At 47.3% G+C, this 20705-nt stretch overlaps 1 protein-coding gene across 1 annotated transcript in view; it reads left to right on the forward strand.

Annotated features, from left to right (window-relative positions):
* The window catches only part of TAGLN2 (transgelin 2), a 28990-nt gene extending 10651 nt beyond the window's left edge, over positions 1-18339 (forward strand). The window contains exons 2-5 of the mRNA XM_054993767.1: positions 9223-9431; positions 11703-11877; positions 14910-15012; positions 17150-18339. Coding sequence (XP_054849742.1) covers positions 9252-9431; positions 11703-11877; positions 14910-15012; positions 17150-17291 — 600 coding nt within the window. The 5' untranslated portion in view covers positions 9223-9251 and the 3' untranslated portion in view covers positions 17292-18339. The remainder of the gene's footprint in view (positions 1-9222; positions 9432-11702; positions 11878-14909; positions 15013-17149) is intronic.
* The last annotated feature ends 2366 nt before the right edge of the window (positions 18340-20705 follow it).

Genomic DNA, 20705 nt, shown 5'->3' on the forward strand with positions numbered 1-20705 from the left:
TCTTATCCTCCAGGTGATAGCTGGAGATCTCCCAGAATTACTACTAGGCAATAGAGATCAGTTCCCCTGGAGAAAATGGCTGCTTTGAAGGGTGAACTCTGTGGAATTATATCCCACTGAGGCCTCTCCTTTTGCCAAATCCCACCCTCTTCTAGCTCCGTTCCCCCAAATCTCCAGGACCCAACCTGGATCTGGCAATTGGAGATCAGTGTAATACCGTTAGATCTCCAGGTGCTATCTGGAAGTTGGCAGCCCTACTTGAGAGCAAGATTAGATGCTCTTTCTGGTTGGGTAGGCCTGTGCATGTGTGAGAGTGGGTGTTCTTTAGGCACTAAACTCAGAGTGCATCTCTTATTCTCAGCTCTCTGGATCCAATTCAAAACCGGCTTCTGGCATTGGACGGCACAGGCCTGGACCTGGCGTGGCTTTACAGTTAGAGCTTTATATTAAAAGAGGTCCCCCCAGCAACCTATTAACAAGCTCTGCAGGCAGGCAAAGATCAGAGGCTGGGAGAATTTTTACAAGCGGCCCTGATTGTAAGCGAATTGTGGGTCTCCATAAAAAGCGTAACGGGCCAATAAAATCGCAGCAGCTGCACTTTTGTGCTTAATCCAGATGTCCCCAAAGGGCTTCTTCAGGAGGAATCTCTCCTCCTGTGGAGGTGAAGGAGAATCTGGGAGAGAGGAAGATTCATGTCTGTCTTTAAGGGCTCCCGAGGGGCCTGAACTGGCAGCTGTCATGGTCTCTTTCAAATATGCTGTTTAGCCCCCTGGACTTCAGAAACGAGGGTCAAGCTGGAGGTGATGCTAGCTGTAGCGTAGCAAAGCTTCATGGATGGCTGCTGGAGCGTGACAGTGTGCCAGGTGCTGTACGTTCTCCTTAAGAGTTGCAGAGGCTTGGTACACTCGTTGCTGCTATTAAAAAGCCCCATGGCCTCTGACATTCATTCTATCCCGGAAAAACTTAAATTTGGCACTAGAGGCAGATACGAACCAAAGTTTGTCATGAACTGGCGGTTCGTGGGAGCTCTTTTCTCATGAACCGTGATGAATTTTAGCCCGATTTGTTTGGTTCGTATTTTGGTTTGTCACTGCCGACAGCCTGGCGCCAATCAGTTTCCTAGGCAACAGGAGGAAGATGGGCTCTCTGCAGACCTTCTGCTGACCTGGAAGTGATGTTTTCACAAACCTGTTCGCAAACCGGAGGAAGTTTGTGGTTCATGAAACGTGGTGAACCACGAACCACACAGTTCGGAATTTCCCAGTGTATGCCCTTCTCTAGTTGGCACCTCTGAACTGGCACAGCTTACCTATGCTTAGCATAAATGCTCTTATCATGGATGGGGGTGGGCAAGGCACTGCCTCCCAGCGTCTAGTAATTCTACTTATTTATTAATTGAAGTATTTTTACCCTGCCTTTCCTTTTGTCTCAAGGCAGCTCCTGTTCCATGCTTAGAATGGAGCAGGCATTGCTCACATCCGGCCCAATCTCTGAAACCCACAGGATTTGAGTCCAGTAGCATCTTAGAGTTTCTAAGGTGCCTTTGGACCTGAATCTTGCTTTTCTACTACAGATCGACACAGCTACCCCCCTGAAATTATCTTCAGGACTCGGAGCTTGCAGGGAGAGAAGACTAAGTTAAATAAAATAAGTAAAAAATTTAAAAAGGAGAGACTGAGTCTAGCACTTGTGCTCATTTTGACAATTGACTGTGTATCCCTTATCACCACATGGTCTGACTTACTTCTGGGGCTAAACTGCTCAGTCTGTTAGGAACAGGGCTCGTTTTGAGGGGGAACGCAGAGAAACGTAGTTCCAGCAGTTCCCCAAAGAGGTCACATGTCAGCAGCAGCCCGATCCTGACTTATTTTCAGCCCCTTTTTGCCATTTTGGGCCCAATTTCGGCCCTGAATGGCCAGGATCGGATCCAAACCAGCCAGGATAGGTGATGTCAGGGGGTGTGGCATACGCAAATCAGTTATGCTAATGACACACTTCTGGTGATGTCAAGGGGTGTGGCATATGCTAATGAGGTGTGCTAATGCGTTCCTCCAGCTCCTTTTCTACGAAATGGCCCCTGGTTAGGAATGCTGCTTTTAACATGCCTTAAAGGCAACCCCTGACCTGGATGGCGCAGGCTAGCCCATCTCATCAGATCTCAGAAGCTAAACAGGGTCGGCCCTGGTCAGAACTCGGATGGGAGACCACCAAGGATGCCCTCTACAGAGAGGCAATCAGTGGCAAACCACCTCTTGTTTTTCCATTGCCTTGAAGACCCTACAGGGTTGCCATAAATTGGCTGTGACTTGAAGGCACTTTACACACACTCAGAGGCCACCACTTAAACATGTACAAAGCTCAGTCCGCCTGCAACTTACAAGCTTATAAACGTGGCTGAGCTTTTCAGCTGCTCCATGGCTATGCTGGTCATCTGTTCCACATCAGGCCTCCAAACAGGGTAACTCCTCCTGATAACAAACGCTTCTGTGCTTGGTCACGTGGAAGAGACTGACTTCCTCCTAAAGTAAGAACAGACTTTCAGGTACCTTCTGGCTGGAGTATGTGGTGCCTTGTTTCAGAGTTCCGATCCCTGGACCAAGGCACCCTGCTCTCCGGTAGACTTCCATGCCCAGCACTTGACCTCTGAAGAGATCCACAGCAAAGAGCATCATGTAAGAACTGGTTTGCCCAATCACTCCAAAAGTCCACCTAAATCAAATATGTTTCTATCAGTGGCCAGTGAGACAGTGAGACACCTTTGGAAGCTCCGATATAGGGGTATAAAGGTATGACCAGGGCATCTAGCTTGACCAGGGCATCTAGTACATTTGAAAGGTCACCTGTTCACCCATTCTGACCCCTTGGTGAGATTTGTACTGTAGACTCTCTCAGTACAGCGGTAACCTAGGTAATGTGGCTCATAGCAAGAAGCAGGGGCTTTTCAGTGGTGGTACCCCAGCTGTGGAATGCTCTTCCTCCATAGTTGCTTTTCACATGCCACTTTGTGCATCAGGACCTAGGGAAAGATATCTTTGCTTACTCAGGCTTGTGTCGAATTGGTTCTTGTGTTGTGGAATCTTTTACTGTTGTGTTTGTTGTTAATCTTTCATAATGTTTTAGCGGCCTGTTTTAATTTTGGCTTGAATTTCTGGAATGCGGCCTCAAAAAAAAAAAAACCTTGGCAGGATAGAAATTTTCTAAATAGTATTTTTGAGGTAGACTGCTTCTGTACTTGGAGGTTCGTGTTAAAGATCCTGAGAGTCTTTGATGGAGAATCTCCATGCATTTGTCTATACGTTACCATTCCCATAGCTTTTCCACTCGGCAAAGAGCTAATGGTTTGCAGATCATCGAATGCACACACAACTGTTAGGAGCACAGACCTTGCCCTCCATGTCTCCCACTCCTGTGTATATTTCTGCCTCAAAGTTCACCTTTAATGGCACACGTCCAAAGATCTTGCAGCAGAGGGTCTACCTCTATGAGCATTTAAAACCTTTCCCCCACTAAACTGGAGATCATGTTAAATATGTATTGTGTTGAGAGAATCTGCCTCATTCCGCAAAGAAGTCTCTTGTGGCTGTCTCTTCCTCCGAAGCCTGTTCTAGGAATTGTCCCTGCGCTTAGCCTCTTCTACTTCCGGAATCTTGGCTTGGCCTGATGCCTCGCTGCAAGGCAAATTTCCGCTTCGTATCCGCTTGGGCCCTCTCTGTTCATGATCTTGAAGCTTCCTACTAGGGTGTTCCTGCCAGAGCTTCATCTTTCTTGTGGTCTTGCCCCACCCGTCCACCCAGGGTGTGTTACATTTGCTTTCCACTGCAGTGTTGAGATGCAAACAATCTTGAGTCTTTCTGGTTGGAATCCGAGCCCATAAATATTTGCTTTCCTAATCGCCTGTGGCATGCACGGATTAGCTCCAGGCGACCAGGCAAGGAATATTTTTAAACTAATTGGCGTTCATCTTTTCAGTTTGCAAATGCCTAACGGATCGCTTGAATAATATTACCATTGCAGAGACTTTTTTTTGCTACATCTATGTACAAGCCCTCTTTCAAGGTAGGGGCTTGGGGTGGGGCTGCTTCTAATTTAGATCACACCTGGTGGCGAACAGCACGGACTGGCCAGCTCCTCCAGGGAAGAAAACTCTATTGGAGACAGCTTCAAAGTCCAAATGAAGAGTGGGTAAAAGGAGGAAGCTTTTGAAGAAAAGGCCAAACAGATGGGTTGGGTGGCAGGGAGGGAGGACCAAAAAAAAAAGCAGCCTGCCCCAAACCTGGCTGCTTTTGCTTCTCAACTGACCTGTGTGTCAGCTGTGGGCAGGGAAGCAGAGCCTGCCTAGCGGCTGAAATCTTTAAGATACGTTTGTCTTCACCCAAGATTAGGCAAAGTATTGAGGGCTAGCAGCTTGCAGACTCGTTTAGTGGCGCTGCTGGAGAACGTAAGCATGGAACGCTAGCTGCTAGTTGGCTTGTCTTTGAACTTGAGCTGCCATCTGTTCTGGACTTCTGCAAAGGGTAGGTGTCTTTGGAGGGAAAGGCACTCTGCACATGCTCAGGTTCCTGGTGTCTGCTTAACCTAAAAGCTGGCATATCCAAACTGTGCACCAGCATAGCAAGTTCTTGGCTTGAGAAGGGTGTGCTGTAGCAGCTCCTTGGTGTTGGGGAGGGCGGGGAGCGAAGCTTTATAACTCCAGCCTTTTACATAGTAGCTGATGCTTTTTCTTCCCCCCCTCCTCCTCCCCGCGTACTTGGGGGGGGGGAGGCTGGAAGAAGACAATGGCTCCCAGTGTTGTCTGGAGAGGTTCCCACAAAGGACCCCCGTGGCTAATTCAGTCGCCTTTTGAGAAACATTGGACAGCGGCCGGGGGGGGGGGGGGTGTCTGCCAAGGGGGCAGCAGCTACAAAGGTACCGCTGCCACCCATACAGCTTGGTGAAAAGGAGTTCACATTTGTACAAGGCTGACGCCATGGAGGGTGGCTGCCCCCTTCTAGGATATTCCCAACCTCCTTTTGTAAACTTCTGGTACGCTTTCAATATGTATGCGTGTGAGAGCCTGGTGGTTTCTCACAGCTAAGCACTCCTGAGATGAAATTGGGAGGCACACTTCGATGCTCCCAAAGGCTTGTACTGTAGACGATAACGTTTAAAAAATCTGCCCCTGGAGCTTCCTGCTTGTGTTGCCTGCTCCTCTGAGCACATCTAAGCATTCTGACCCAGAGCAGTGACTCACTCAGGGATGCAGCGGGCAGTCTCCTCAGGGCAGGAAATTCTGTTGCATCTCTGTAACTGAATAAGGCGTGGTGGGAGCTGGCTTTTCTGTACAGAGATAACAGGCTGACCTGCTGGAGGTATACTTGGAAGGTTTTTTCCCTCAAAGCACCCTAGTATGGCCCAGTGTCGACAAACGCTGGTTCTAGCTGTCCTCTAGAGAAGAAAATTCTTCAGAATTCTCAAACTGATCTTGCTTCCATCTTCTGTATTCTGCTACCTATCTGCAAGGCAGGAGGGTGAATCCAGAGTCCGAGGTCTTAGCTTAGTTGGGTCTTACATTTCATTCTCACAACAACCCTATGTGGTAGGTTACACTGTGTGTGTGTGGGCCCCAAATCCCTTAGCAAGCTTCCAAGACAGAGTGGGGATTTGAACCTCCTAGATCCTAGTAGCTGACGCTGTAACCACTACACCACACTGCGGGTGGAGCTTACGTAGCACTCCAAAGCGCATGTGGCATGATGCGGGTATGTCTTGGTATGGCGGTAGTGGGTACTTTGCGGAGTAGATTCTTTTTCACACCTCCTCTGCTGAGGTTCAGGGTAGCATACAATTGTGTGAAACCACAAAGCCTAACTAACCGGGACAGAGTCCAGCAAGAAGAAGCAGGTCTTGAACAGCAAGACAAGCCGGTGTTGTATAGTGGTTAGAGAGCCAGTTTAGGATCTGGCAGACCCAGGTTCGAATCCCCACTCTGCCATGGAAGCACACTGGGTGATCTTGGGCCAGTCATACTCTCAGCCTAACCTACCCCACAGGGTTGTTGTGAGGATAAAATGACGGAGAGGAGAATAATATAAGCTGCTGAGGGTCCCCATTGGGGAGACAGGTGGGGTATAAGTGGTTTAAATAAAAAAAACAGTAGAAATAAAACTGCCTGTTTGAAATCCGGGTAGGGTGGGTCAAATCTTCCCTAGGAAGGAATTCCACAGTTTGAGTGTGGCTGCTGCACCTAATGGATTGTGTTTTACAGTCTCCGAGAAGAGCTTTAGTTCTGGCTTGGCTCCCAAGGGAGAATAATGGCCCTCCATGCGTCTTAAAAGGTCGCAGTTGTGGACTCTCGGGGGCTGGCTTGCTCACCTACAGCCAAAGTGAAGTGTGTTGGTTTGGGGAGGGATCTCCCCTCCAATTTGCTCTAGTGCCTGTTTTTTGTCGTTCTAAGCCCCCTCAGCTATCACATTTATGTGGCTGTTAAAGGTGAGGCCAGTCTTTCTCACTCACACACTCCTAATTCTGCACATGCTTAGAGTACTGTGTCAAGATAGTAGTTCTAGATCACAAGCTTGAGGAACAAGTGTGCATCATGTGCATTCACCAATGTTGAGTTAGATGCATGAGAGAAGAAGCAAGAAGGAAAAGCATCGGGCGGGGGCTAGGGAAGATCAGCTTCCTCTCTGGTCGCCTGGAGGCGATTTCCGCTGGCTCCAGGTGAATACCTGTTTACAAGCTTGGTAGTACCAACTGGGCCCATCCTTGGCACAAATGCCCCACAGGCCTCTGAGAAAGGTAGGGTGTGCCAGGGCAGCAAATGGTAATCTTCCCCACCCATTTGTGAACAGCATCCCTCAAAGAACTGTGTAAGCCTCAAGAAATGGGATTTCAGAGCTCCCATAGGATCATCCTATTTTTCAAAAGCTCCGTTAGGAAAAAGTGCCACTAGGTTGACGTGCTGTTGCAAGTGAGAGAGCACATTTGCGCATGTGTGTGTATCACACAGTTGTGAACAAGCTTCTGGTTTGTCTTGGCATGCTTAGAATTTGTGTGTTTTATCTGCTTTTCATATATCAGGCGTTTGCTCTTTCCCTTCTTTCTTCGGGTGGTGGTGATGGAAGGGAAGCCAACTTCAGGCTAGGGGCTAGGAAAGGAAGCTTCCATGTTCATGTAGCCAATACAGAGTTTGCCACAGGCTGCAGCTGTTGATAGGGAGCTCCCGTGGGGACTCGATAAGGTGCCTCTGCAGGAAGAGGCGGCTGCAGGAAAAGGCGGATGCTGCCTCATTGCTGTGGTTTGGGGCTAGAATGGGTCTTACCAAGGCTGGGATAAAATAGTAAGTTGATGCATAAAAGATCTGCCCTGCATCTCAATAGGATTATGTGCCTGTTGGCCATCTTTGGGGCAAGGTTGCTCCGTCAGTCTGCAAAGATGGGATGAGAAATCCAGTTGAAACTTGACCCGGTCCTTACTTGGGTCCATCCTCTAGGCTCCCAATAAATAGCAATTTCTCTGGAGAACATGGAGAGACTCTGGACTAGCTGCTCTCATAATGCACAACTCTCTGGCCTCTGGGTCGCTGCTCACAATAGCACATAAATGAAGCTGCCTTGAACACGGTGACTTCTCTAGCTCAGCGCTGTCTACTCTAACTGGCAGCAGCTCTCCAGGGCCTCTAGCAGAGTATCTTTACTAGAGCTAGTAGGGGTTGAACCTGCGGCCTTCGGTATACAAAGCGGGCACTCTACCACCGAGCCACGCTCAATCCTTTCTATCTCCACTTCCCATCCATAATAGGGAGAAGGATACTGGCCTACCTTTTAGGGCTGTCATCAAAGGACTGCTCTCCTTTATATGCATAGAATGGAGGGATGCCAAGACACTGGAGCTTGGGAGTAAACTGGCAAGTGCTTTTGTTGTGAGTCGAGTGAAACTAATTGCAGTCAGTTGAGCAGAATTGCACCCGGCTCCTGAAAAGCACATGTGCTGGTGTGTACTGCTAACCTTCTTGCTCCAAGAATCCTCGCTGGGTTTATCCACCTGCCGGTTGCTGAAGGTGGTCTGCCAAACAAATACTGTCGGCTATAGCCAACTACTTGCACTTAAAAATTGCTTGCAGGGAGGGAGCGGCCTTTGACCATGTGACAAGCAGCGTCTAGGTGTCACGGAGAGCCCCTTCCAGTTACCATCCCTGAGTCAGCAGCCAGGCACCCTTTCTGCCATTCCTGGTCAGGACCGTTGCTAAAAGTTGCTTTGAGAACCAATTTTTATGTATTAATAGGAGATGCATCCTTCTCACATGGGAGGGAGGAGCAGCATAACTTAGGATCAGAATATGAGGTCTAGTCCTTGACATCAGGTTGAAGATCTTCTTGAGATGGAGGTTTGGGGAAAGATCTTGGGCCCGACACGGTACCCAGAAGAGACAGAGCTAAGAGTCCCAGTAGCCTAATTCTGAGCATGGTGTGATTAAATATGTTGATGGTGTACCTGGGTTCCCAGAGCTGGCTCAGAAAAGGCAACATTGGAGCACATGGCTTGGACTGGTGGCGTTAGTGGTGTTTGTTAGTGGTGTTCTGCCTTTCTCACTGAGATCCAAGGCAGATTACACAGTGCAAGCAAAAAATACAATGAAATCGACAGCTAGGACATTTCGCTGAGCAATGTACAAGAATGAACAACAGTTCAGCCATTCAGGGAAGCAGATAACAATAGGGAATGGCAGCAGAAAAATTTTAAATAAGCGTAAATCTGAGCCCAGAGATGATATCGGTCTGAAACAAAGCATAAGTAATTTCCATGGCATGGTAGCATGGAAACTCCCTAGTTGGTGCTTATCTACATCAGCAGACCGTACCCAGTAGTGTAGTGTTTAGTCCCTGTCTCTAACAAGAGTTTTTTTTATGACGCATCCCTGTCATCTGTGTAGAAAGCCTTCCTGAATAATTCAGTTTTGCGTAGTTTGTGGAAAGCCAGCTTTCCTGACCTCCTCAGGCAGGCCATTCCACAAGGTGGGGCCACCACCAAGAAAGCCCATGTACAGGCAGCTGTTGTTGCTTTTGCCCAGCTACAAAGTGGTATCTGCAGAAGGCCCTGTCCAGATGAGCAAACAGGAGGAAAGGAGGTCGCACAGATTAAGGCTTAACCTCATGGGCTTTTGGATCTGCCTAGGTCTCTGATGTTGCTGTGAAGCTTCTGGAATTGCAGGCTGTCTAATAGCCATTTTCTGTGTATCTACAGCATCACTTCGACAGAAGTCTATACACACCATGGCAAACAGAGGGCCCGCTTATGGACTCAGCCGAGAGGTTCAGCAGAAGATCGACAAACAGTATGACCCTGAACTGGAGCAGATCCTGACCCAGTGGATTGTGGCACAGTGCGGTCCAGAGATTGGGCAGCCCCAGCCCGGGAAGGACGAGTTCCAGAAGTGGCTGAAAGATGGCACTGTAAGGATTTTTTTTTCTAGCTCTGGATTACAGTTTAACTATGGGGTTTCTTACATTTCTTGTTATTGGCCCTAATGTGTGTGAAAGCAAGGACTTTTGGAGGGTTCGAGGTTTCTCTTTATGTGCGTGCATTCCATCTCCGTCTCAACAGGCTTGGTAGCGCTCCAAAAACCTGCAGAACCTGTTTAAGCACAGCTAATGGACTAAAGATGCCATGTATACATCAAGGGAAGTTTCTCAAGTCACCGTTGGCTCTTCAACTGTCTGTGGCCAATTAAATTCCTTTTCCAGAAGTAGGAGTGCATGCTCTGACTCAAGGGACTCAGTCTGTCTACAGCTAAAAAAGACAGTCGTTTAGGCCTGCTGCAGTTTAAAATGGGCCTTCCCCAGAAAATAATTTAACATTTGCACGGTGTCGTGAACAAAGTCCCTACGCACGGATCAGCAGAGCTTCGTGGTCTGCAAAAAATGATCGAGAAAACTTGCGTAGGATTTTTATTGCTGCTTAAGAGGTATTCTTAGCAGAGTGCTACGCACGAGGCAGCAGAGCCATAAGCAGAGCCTCAGCATTGTTTCTCTGGGCCCTGTTGCAAGACACAAGCTCTCATGGAGGTAGCCTCGTGAGTCATAAATTCTGTCCTGAAATTACACAAGTAGATTCTAGCGCCATGGGGATGTTGCTGGTTTCAGAAGGCTCCTCTGTGGCCTGGCAGGATGCACCCCCTTTTCCTAGGCAAGATTGAGTCCTGACTACACCATCTTTGTGCAGATTTTGATCTAGTTTTTTGACCCAGTGAAGCCTTAAAAGCAATGTCTGTGTGCTGCTAACCATGAGGGCTAGAAACCTACCCCTTTAAAATACATCTTTCAGTTTTGTCATGAGACTACTTTGGTTCCGAATTTTAATGCAAAGTACACCAACCCTAGTTTTTTACATCATCTATTAGTATTAGTATTAGTATCATTGATAGTATTATCATTGATAGTATTATTAATATTGATATTGAAATAAAAATAAATAATAATAATAATTCGATTTGTAGTCTGCTCTCCCTGCAAACAGGCTCAGAGCGGATCACATCAGTTTAAAAATACAGACATAAACAATTCAAACTGGTAGCATTGGAAAGAGCAGTTGCCGATTTCAAACGCACCCTCAGCCGCGCATGTTTCACAATCCCGCATAGGGAGAGAAGCAGAATTGGGAGTATTTGATTCTTCACAGGCGGAACGCGCTAGCAGCAGGTGGGCAGCGGCTTTAAAAAAAAAATTGCAGAATGTGCACGGGGCAGGGGGAACGGGGGAAAGACGGACAAAACCTGCTTCTGCTTCACATGGCTCCCTTGCAGGCGTGTAACTCGGGAGAACAGGGGACACAGAATAGATTCTGAAATGCTGTAAAGTGACGGCGCATAAAACACCACCGTTCCAAGTTTTATCCCCAAGCTATGTGAATCATGCATCAGCATAGGTATCTCTTTGCGTGCTCAGGAACCTGAAAAGAGTAAGTCACAGGCACATAAACTCTGTGCAGACATTTCAGTATGTAAACTGGAGCAGAACTTTCTATTGCTGCCATAATCTCACTCCCCCCCCACCCCTCTGCCCACATACAGGATATTGGGAACGTCTGCTGTCACTGACCGATTAGAATTGGTAGTATGGAATTGCTGAAATGGAAAATGTTATATACATTAATGCAAATCTCAGATGTTCATGTTGCTCCACTATTTTTAAAGCTGCTTGGAGCACCTCTAGTGCCTGACAAAGCTGACCCAGATGGTTTTGCGAGATGAGGCTGATGTATACATGGTGTTTGGGCCCACGGTGCCCGATGGCAAACAACAAATAAAGAAGCTAAGGCTGGGGGGAACACCCCCCTGGTATTTCCAGTGCCAAGTAAGGTGGGTCCCTGCCCCAAGGGCTTAAATTCTCTAAAAGAAAGTAGAAAAAAGAGAGAAAATGAGAGAGAGAGAGAGAGAGAGAGAGAAAGATCATGATGCATGTATCCTGCTTTTCTTCCTGACCAGGGACACAGAGTGGCTTTCCACATCATTCCCCCTCTCCCTTTATCTCATCCCCACAACAACCTTGTGAGGGTAGGTTAGGTTGAGACATCGTGACGGGCCCAACCTCATTTGGTGGGCATCCACAGGTGAGCAGCTGATTTGAAGCCGGTTGTCCCAGGTCTCTCACATCAACCGCTACACCATGCCAGCCTTTAGTGAGATCAGATGCCAATTGCAACCTCTTCTTTAAATTCCTGCCCAGATTCTCTGCAAGCTCATCAACAGCTTGTACGCCAAGGGCCAGGGCCCCGTGGCCAAAATCCAGGCTTCCGCCATGGCCTTTAAACAGATGGAGCAGATTTCACAGTTCCTCCAGGCGGCTGAGCGTTATGGCATCCTCGCCACGGACATATTCCAGACGGTGGACCTCTGGGAAGGTATGGCCGACGTGGAACGGGAAGTCCGAGTTGTCTATAGAATTCTAGAGGGGATAGTCCTATAAGTTTATTGTGGCAAAGTAGAACAAAGTCCAGGGGCACCTTAAAAGACCAATGATATTTATTCTGGCATGAACTTTTGTGAGTCAGAGCTCGCGTCTTGCATCAGAGGAAGGGAGTTCTGACTCAGAGCTCATTCAGGAATAAACATTGTTGGTCTCTAAGGTGCTGCTGGACTTCTGTTTTGGTCCAAAGAATGCCTTTGTACTGTTTCCTGAAACCTGAGGACTGAACATTGCATCGTTTATGGGTCTATTCAGGTTCTGATCTCCTAATTTGGGGAAACCCTAATTTGAATGGATGAGGAGGCTTTAATTGTCTTCCTCTGCCCTTTTCCGGATGTAAAATGTCCCCAGAGCTGCTGTTTGGCCTAGAATTGGGGAGGGGGGCCTATATCATGCAAGTTTCTCAACAAAGCAAATCCCAGCTCCTAAGGCAAAATGGTACCGAATGTTTAAACCCCCTTTTCCTGTAGTCCCAGTTCAGGTGTGGGGGGGCAGCCTGTCTGAATTTTCATATGGAATCTGTAGCTTATGGGAGCCCCGGTAGATCTTGAAATGAGGCATTGCATAGTTAAGCCCAGGGCTTTTTTTCAGCGGGAACGCGGTGGAAGGGAGTTCCGGAACCTCTTGAAAATGGTCACATGGCTGGTGGCCCCGCCCCCTGATCTCCAGACAGAGGGGAGTTTAGATTGCCCTTCGTGCTGCTGAGCGGTGCAGAGGGCAATCTCAGCAACCCTCTGTCTGGAGATCAGGGGGCGGGCCACCAGCCATGTGACCATTTTCTCCGAGGGCAACCCACTGAGTTCCCAGAAAAAAAGCCCTGGTTAAGCCCAATGTTCCTTAAGTGCTCTTGACTTTTCCTGGTGTTGGGTGTGCAAGGCGGAAACTCAGTTCTCCAATCCACTCCTGCCCCGTGCCAGAATATGAATTTGAAACCTCATTTCAGCCTCCCCATGGTTTTCTGTTACCTGTGAACGGATACCGTCTGTCTCAAGTGTGTTTTGCGGTGCTCCGTCCTGTAGAGTTCCACCCCCATTGGGAATGGCTCTTCCCATTTTTAACCCCTCCTCCCTAAGTAGAAGCCTTGTGAATCGCTAATTGGGCGGATCCTTTAATTAGATTCCTCTTGTTTCATAAGGAAGGGGAGCCTTGGCTCATATAAAACTTCCGAGGAGAGGCAAGTTTTTGATGCCTGCCTCTCACACCTGGTGCAACTGAGAAGGCTGCCCCTTACCTTTGTGAATTGCTGGAAGGTGGGGGTTGGATGGGGGGGTGGGAAGCAGCAGAATAGCTAATGCAGAAAGAGGGGGTAGCTATAGTGAAGAGGTTGCAGCAGTTTAGCAGCAGGGTGGCTAGTATCTGGCAGAAACAGCTGGCCGACTGTCCGTGGCACCAGCTCGCCTTGCCACCTGTACAGCTTGGTTGGGAGGTATAAATAGCTGGATGTGAAAGTTCTCAAAGGGGAGAGGGAAACTTTGCAAAGTTCCTGAACGATTAAGTGCTTGAACAAGCGCAATGGTCTCTGGCTTAAGTCATGGTTGTGGAACTTCTCCTGCCAAAGGGCATCCTAAACTGGTCACTGCTAAATTGCTGCGGTCTGATAAGCTTAAATCTGTTTCTCTGATCTGCTAGCTCTCCTGAAAGCTCAGCTTTCACTTTTAAAGGCTCTGTCCCTTTTCGTTGTGGAGATATAACAAGAAAAGATTTCCATTAGGTCCCCATCAAAAAGGGTTGAGGGATCCATTAAAAAAGCTGGGAGTTAATGGCGCTTAGTAAGTCATAGAAATTATTATTGCACTATCGAAATCGCAGGCAAAGTAAGGAGAAGCTCCAAAAGGTGGGGGCAGAAATCTTGAGTGCTAAAAAAAATCATGGATGGCAGACCAGAGAGAAACCTCCATGTGGAAGCAACCAATTCAAAGTTAGTCTTGAGAGCGGCTAGTAAGAATAATGGAGAACCTTCCCTGTTACCTATTTTATTGCCCATTATATAGTGTGCCTAGAGCTAAATTTTTGGCCAGAATTCTACCTGCCACAAACGCATATTCTGAATTGGAGAAGATTGTGTTTTCGTTATCAGACGCTGATAACCATGTATCTTACAGAGTCTCCGTTTTCACTTGCAACCAAGAGGATTAGATCTGAGGTGGTACTGAACGGGGCGGCCTCATGATTTTGGGGATAGCTTGGTTTATTGCACTGTTTTATTTAATTCATTTTAACTTTGATTCTACATGTAACTGTTCTTAGCTTATGTGATGTAAGGTTTTGTAAACTTGTGATGGCCTGTGGCTATAGACAATAAAATCTTACTAGTAAGAATAATGAAGCCAGAAGGGACATCAGGATTTCAGTGGCCTGCTTTGAGAGTTTCTCCCCACGGCTGTTGCAAATGGAATTAATTCACAGCCTGATCTGCATAACTTTTGCCCAGGGCACAACACCCAGCTGTCCTTAATGCTGGGATAGAAATCCAAAAAGCTTTTCCAAGAGCATGAAGTTCCTGTTCAGTCCAACCAACAGTGCTAGCTGTTCTTCATTTAGAGCAATTTTTTTAGCCCACCATTCTCAAAGACCAGGGCCGTTTCCACACTACTTACCTTCATCCGGAACGCTGCGGAACGTCGTGAAAAAAACGCGGAAGATAGCATCTTCTCGCGCAAGGTTTGCACGTTCCGGATGAAGGTCAGTAGTGTAGAAACGGCCCAGATGGATCCATCTGCTAGGACACTGGCCAGTGGAGCCTCCATGTTCACAAGCAGTATACCCTGTCCTCACTAACTACTATTCAGCTAGGGGTGTTGTATCTTCCATGCCCTGCTTTCAAGGCCATCTGTGGCCACTGTGGGAACTGGGATGCTGGACTTCACTGAACTGGCAGAACTTTTCTAGTTCTTGATGCTATTGGACTTCTGTGCTGCACTAACACTGGGGGGTTTGCTTATTTCTCAAAACTTCTCCCGCCCGTAGGTAAGAACATGGCCTGTGTGCAGAGGACCCTGATGAATCTGGGAGGCTTGGCAGTCGCTAAAAATGACGGATTCTTTGCTGGAGACCCCAACTGGTTCCCGAAGTAAGTGTGGAGGAAAAGGCTCGTGTGCCATTTTGTGCGGTGCAAATTCTGCAGTGCTGCCTTTCGCTTGCAGAATTCATCTTAGCCTTGTTGCGCTAGATATCAAGTAAAACAGTCCTGTTATCCGATCAGGAGGTTCTGTAGCCACAAGTCTTGGAAAGGCGAGCTGTCTATAGGAACATTCTGGAGTGACCTCAAGAGTTCTCCAAATACTTGGTGTATTTCATTGTGCTTGGAACAGCCCTGAAAGGTGGGCCAGTACTGTAGCTCAGAGAGAGGCATTGGTTGGGGCAGGGACAATATGCTGCCCTGTTGGGCACTGTCTGCTGATGTAGACATGCACCTAGGTAAAAAAAGTAGTCCCCTGTGCAAGCACCGAGTCATTACTGACCCATGGGGGGGGTGGGATGTTGCATCATGATGTTTTCTTGCAGACTTCGGTTACGGGGTGGTTTGCCATTGCCTTCCCCAGTCATCTACACTTTACCCCCAGGAAACTGGGTACTCATTTTACCGACCTTGGAAGGCTGAGTCAACCTTGAGCCATCTACCTGAACCCAGCTTCCGCCAGAAGAGAGAAAGCTATTGCTATGTAGCAGCAGCAGCAACCTTTATTGCCATTACATCCATATTAACACAAACACTCGACACAACCAGAACTCAGTGTACGAATTCACAACTCGCCTCATAGATGCAAGATACAAAAATTTAGCTACAGTTTCGATAACTTTTTGGTTCTGAGTAGCCAATAGGAAAAGAACTTTACATTTATCAGATTTTCCTATTTGCTCTCTCAACAGTGGATCAATGAGCGTGGGACGTATATCACAGTAATAAGTACAATACAAAAAAACATGTTCCAGGGTTTCTGCCTGGATCGAACTCGGGTCGTGAGCAGCGTTTGGGCTGCAGTACTGCCACTTACCACTCTGTGCCACGGGGCTCCTAGACATGCACATGCCATGTAAATTAGTTATACTTGTTTCAGAAAGATTTCATCTCTTTATGCTTTTTCACATTTTTGCTACCATACCCTATTGTATCTCTTTCACTGAAAGTCCAAATGGTTCATTATTGTGCTTTGTTCATTGACTGTCCTAGCTGTTGATTATATTGTATTTTCACTTGCACTGTATAATCCGCCTTGGATCTTAAGTGAGAAAGGCGGACTATAAATAAAAATAATAATAATGATAAAGGGGCCAGGGTCTGTACATAACTTAACTTGGCAACCTAGTAAACTTGGCACCAGAGTTAAGATTAGAAATGAGAGTATTATTATTATTATTATTATTATTATTATTATTATTATTATTAATAATAATAATAATAATAATAATAATAAATGTCATTTATAGTCTGCCTTTCTCACTGAGACTCAAGGCAGATTACACAGTGTGAGATTAGAACAGTCAGTTTCAAGGATATTTCCATAAACAATGCAACAGGGTAAATAAACACAATTTTGCAGAGGCGTAGCATTAGTAAGAATCCAATACAGAGTTGAAGAAATGCTGAAATGGAACATGAGCAATTCTAGGGCTGACATTTGACCACATGAAGCATAAGTAGCTCATAGGAGCACATATTTAAGATGACAGGTAGTACGTGAGGCAATATAGTGATGAAGTCTGTGGTCCTTAACTCATTAGCGAACCATCTGAGAAGCCCCTCCCTGCAGTACAAAAACCTTTTTGAATAATTCGGTTTTTGCATCATTTGTGGTAAAGCTAGGCGAGTGGGGACTCTCCTGGCCTCTTCAGGCAGCCAGCCACTATACTAAACTAGTGTTGCAGCACAACTTGTCAGAAAAGTCGGTTATCTTTGTGCAGATGTTTACTGACAGCTACAATTCCCACTGGATGAGCTGGTGGGATTCCCTGGTTTGAGTTGCTGAACAACATGGCCTGTAATTAAAGGCCGATCTAGGGTACCCTGTATAGCTACTCAGTCCCCTTGAAATGGAACGGAATACTCAAATTAGGAATTAAGTAAACTTCCACATAACCCTGCAGTTGAGTTTAGCATCTGGACTCCTGCGGGGCTTGGTGGGATTCGGCTAGGTTTATTTATATAACTCTGGTTTTGCAAGAAGGGTAAACCTGGTTTCTTCTCCCTGCCCCCTTTCCTCCTTCAGGAAGTCTCAAGAGAACCGTCGCGCCTTCTCGGATGACAAGCTCAAGGAAGGACAGAGCGTCATCGGCCTTCAGATGGGCACAAATCGGGGCGCTTCCCAGGCGGGCATGACAGGTTACGGGATGCCACGCCAGATCCTTTGAGCCCTGCTTGCCTCTCGATCCATCCTTGGCCTCCTAACATTTTAAATCTCTCTAAAAGCCTTAAAAGGGGGGGGGGAGGTTTTCCAGTGCCCGTGTCCCCGTACTCACCATTGCCAATGTGTGCCCCTTGCTGCTCTTAATTTCCTTTTACTGAATTCCATTTTTGGCATTTCCAACTGGAGTAAACATTGGCCTCATTTTTTTTTCTCCCCCCAGAGTATTTTAAGTTTTCTTCCACTCCTCCCCAGACCAAATGTGCTGGGACCAAGGAAACCCCTCGTGCCCGCAGTCCACAAGTAATGCCAAAACGGCTCTAATATGGACCAAATACCTCTTGAGCCTGGAGCGCTTTGTCTCCGACTCACATTCCGGCATCTAGCTTCACAACACAGCTCCTCTTTAGCCGAAGCTTCTGGACCAAAATAGCTGCATTTTCTGGGCTCCAGGTTAGCAAACTTCTCTTCCCCCCCTGCCCCCCCCCCCCCGCCCAGCAGCTTGCCAGCATACTGGCACCTTATTTCTAGACTCTCCACCCTGAATGCAGAACTTCTCAGCTAACCCTGACCTGAAATACAAAAGTGGTAAGGGAGACAAGATGGCTTTTGAACACACACACACCCCTGGAGTGGGAGGGTCAGGTGGTTGGCAAGATTTCAGAGAAGCAGAAGGTGGCCCTCTTGGTGCTAGGTTCAATTCCTCCCTTTTTTTGAAGCTGCTTTGAGGGGGGGAGTGGTGTTGGCAAAAGGGATTTAACTAAGCCGCTCTCTCTGCTCTGGAGTCGCCTTCAGGTTCATGGCTGGCTGTGTTCCACCTTCTTCCACACCTTGGCAATTTTTTTTTTCAGTGGAATTCTGATTTTTTGTATGCTAGAGCGATGCCTCGTGCTTGGTGGGGAACTGGTGGGGGGCTTTAGTCTCCCCCTCCTGGGGTAAAGGCTCACAGCTGTTAACCTGGGCTCTTAAAACCATGTAGCATTCTTGACTGTGGAATGTGCTCTTGCCTCAAGGCCTCTGATAAGGAATAAAGATTGCTCAATCCTTGTTTATAACTCTGCGTATTCTTTCTGGGTGCAGAGAGAAGGTTAGGGGGGCGGGCAAGGGCTGTTCTGGGAGACTTCCCGGGTCCATTCCGAAATAAATCCGTGTTTACTTTCTCAGCTTCTCCCTCTTTTCCAGGATTATGAAATGAGAACTGAAAAGCCGGTGGTGGAGGGTGGTGTTGGCTGACTACGCAAAGCGGCAAATGTATCTTGAGTGTAGTACGAAGCCCACTGGCAACTAAAGAGAAATCCTCTTGCCCCTGTAGCCCTTTGCCTGCTGCCTGAGGTTATGGAGGTACTCCGTGCATCCTCGGAGGTTCTTCTTGCAGCAGAGTTGGCACCCCCGCTTCCACATCCACAGAGAGCCAGTTTGGTGCATTGAATAAGAACGGCAGGACTCTAATCTGGAGAGCCAGGTTTGATTCCCCACTCCTCCGCTTGAAGGCAGCTGGGTGACCTTGGGTCAGTCACAGCTTCTAGGAGCTCTCTCAGCCCCACCCACCTCACAGGGCGATTGTTGTGGGGATAACACACTTTGTAAACTGCTCTGAGTGGGTGTTAAGTTGTCCTGAAGGATGGTATATAAATTGTATTATTATTATTATTATTTGAAGTATCTTAAACAAATCAACAATAAGCAGTAAGGTCACATGTTTTTATTGACTGGCCTTGCTAACCTGATACAAGTTTCCATCGGAGACCTAAGTTTCAACCAGATATCGGGTAATATGTATGCTGTTCCATGTAGCGCGGTCTTTTGCCGTTCTGTAGGTGTTATGTCAGAAAGCTGCCGTTTTTCCATATGAATTGCAAAGTTTTTCGAGATGGTTCCAAGTGACCCGATGACAATGGGGACTACTGTTGCATTTTTCTTCCATAATCGGGTGGTTTCTATTGCCAGATCTCTATATTTAATCATTTTTTCTTGTTCTTTTTCTTTGACTCTGGCATCCCCAGGAATTGCAATGTTGATTATCCAGACTTTTTGATTTTCCACTACTTATGCCTGGTGTATTAAGTCCAAGGTGCCGATCAGTTTGAATTCTGAAATCCCCCAAGATATTGACTTGTTCGTTTTCCGGCACCTTTTCCACCTGATGTTCCCATGAATTCTTTTGATACTGGCAAGTTGGTTTTGGTGTTGTTTGTTTGTTTTAAAGGGCAGAGTAGGTGGCCCAGAAACAGTTGCTCTGTTTGGGGAGAGTGACTTCATTTTTTTTCAACATTTTTGGAAAGTTTGCTTTTGTTGGAGGGGGGGGAGCATTTCAAAAGCTAGAGCACCCCCACTTCCTTGACACCGCTGTGCTTAATATCGGTCTTCTGTGCTGACATCGTTTTCAGCCTGAGCAGCTACAAGTTCAAATCTCAGCACCGACTCATAAAGATGTCCTTGGGCAAAACGCCTGTTTCCTCCCCCTAGCCTTGGTTCTCTTCTCTTCTCTTTCCTCCCTCCCCCACTTCCCCATCATGGAAATAAAGGATTATTTCGAGGCTGTTGGAAGGCATGCTGGGCACTCGACACACATGATTTAGCAGAATAAATCCAACTCAAATTGTGCTCTCCCCACCCCCTCCCAATGCATTGTGCTCTTGTAACTTGTGCAAAGCGAGTCAAGTTTTCCAAAGGACAATAATGTTGTGTAGTTTCCCCGTTGCCACTGTGGCAGAAGGGGTGCAGGCTTGCCAAGCAGAAGAAGCCCTATTGTCCGTGCTCCAGTCTTCTGTGGTGGTGGCAGTTTCTCCCTGCACTAGCAGGGGCTTTGGAAGGGGGTGTTAAGCATTAGTAATGGTTATATTGACATGACAATTAGTGGCAAAGAGTTGCATGGGGAAATAGCTGCCCTGGGGGACTGGAGCATGGGAAACGATTCCGATGTTGGTGGGATAAGGAAAACCCAGACTTTCCTGTCCGCAGGGCAGCTGCCCCACCTTTATTATGATCTTTTTGGAAACATCACAGCTAAGTGGATTTTGGAAAGGTACACAGAAGCACCATAATGCTTATGAAAGGAGGCACTGCTTTTCAATAGCATCCAAGCAGGAGCTAACAACTCCTATGCTATAGCCATATAGCCTGACAGCAGTACCCGGGGATGGAGAGATCCCATCCTATAATGTGTTTTCCTGATTGTATTTTGTCCTCCGAGCCACTGCTTATTCCCCAGGGCAAATGTACAGGTGCCCCCAGCAGCATGACTCCTTTCATGGGCAGCTTTTGCTCCGTGAGGCCTTGGCCATTCCTGAAGCAACATCCCCCTTCAGAGGTAAATTCCGTGTTAGCATAACTCTGGCCTCTGCTTCCCTGGGAACAAGCTCTTTTGTTAACAGAGCAGCCTGGCTTCCTGCCAAGGCCTCTCCCCGGGCTGGAGCAAGCG

The sequence above is a fragment of the Eublepharis macularius genome, chromosome 1, assembly GCF_028583425.1.
Source record: "Eublepharis macularius isolate TG4126 chromosome 1, MPM_Emac_v1.0, whole genome shotgun sequence".
NCBI lineage: Eukaryota > Metazoa > Chordata > Lepidosauria > Squamata > Eublepharidae > Eublepharis > Eublepharis macularius.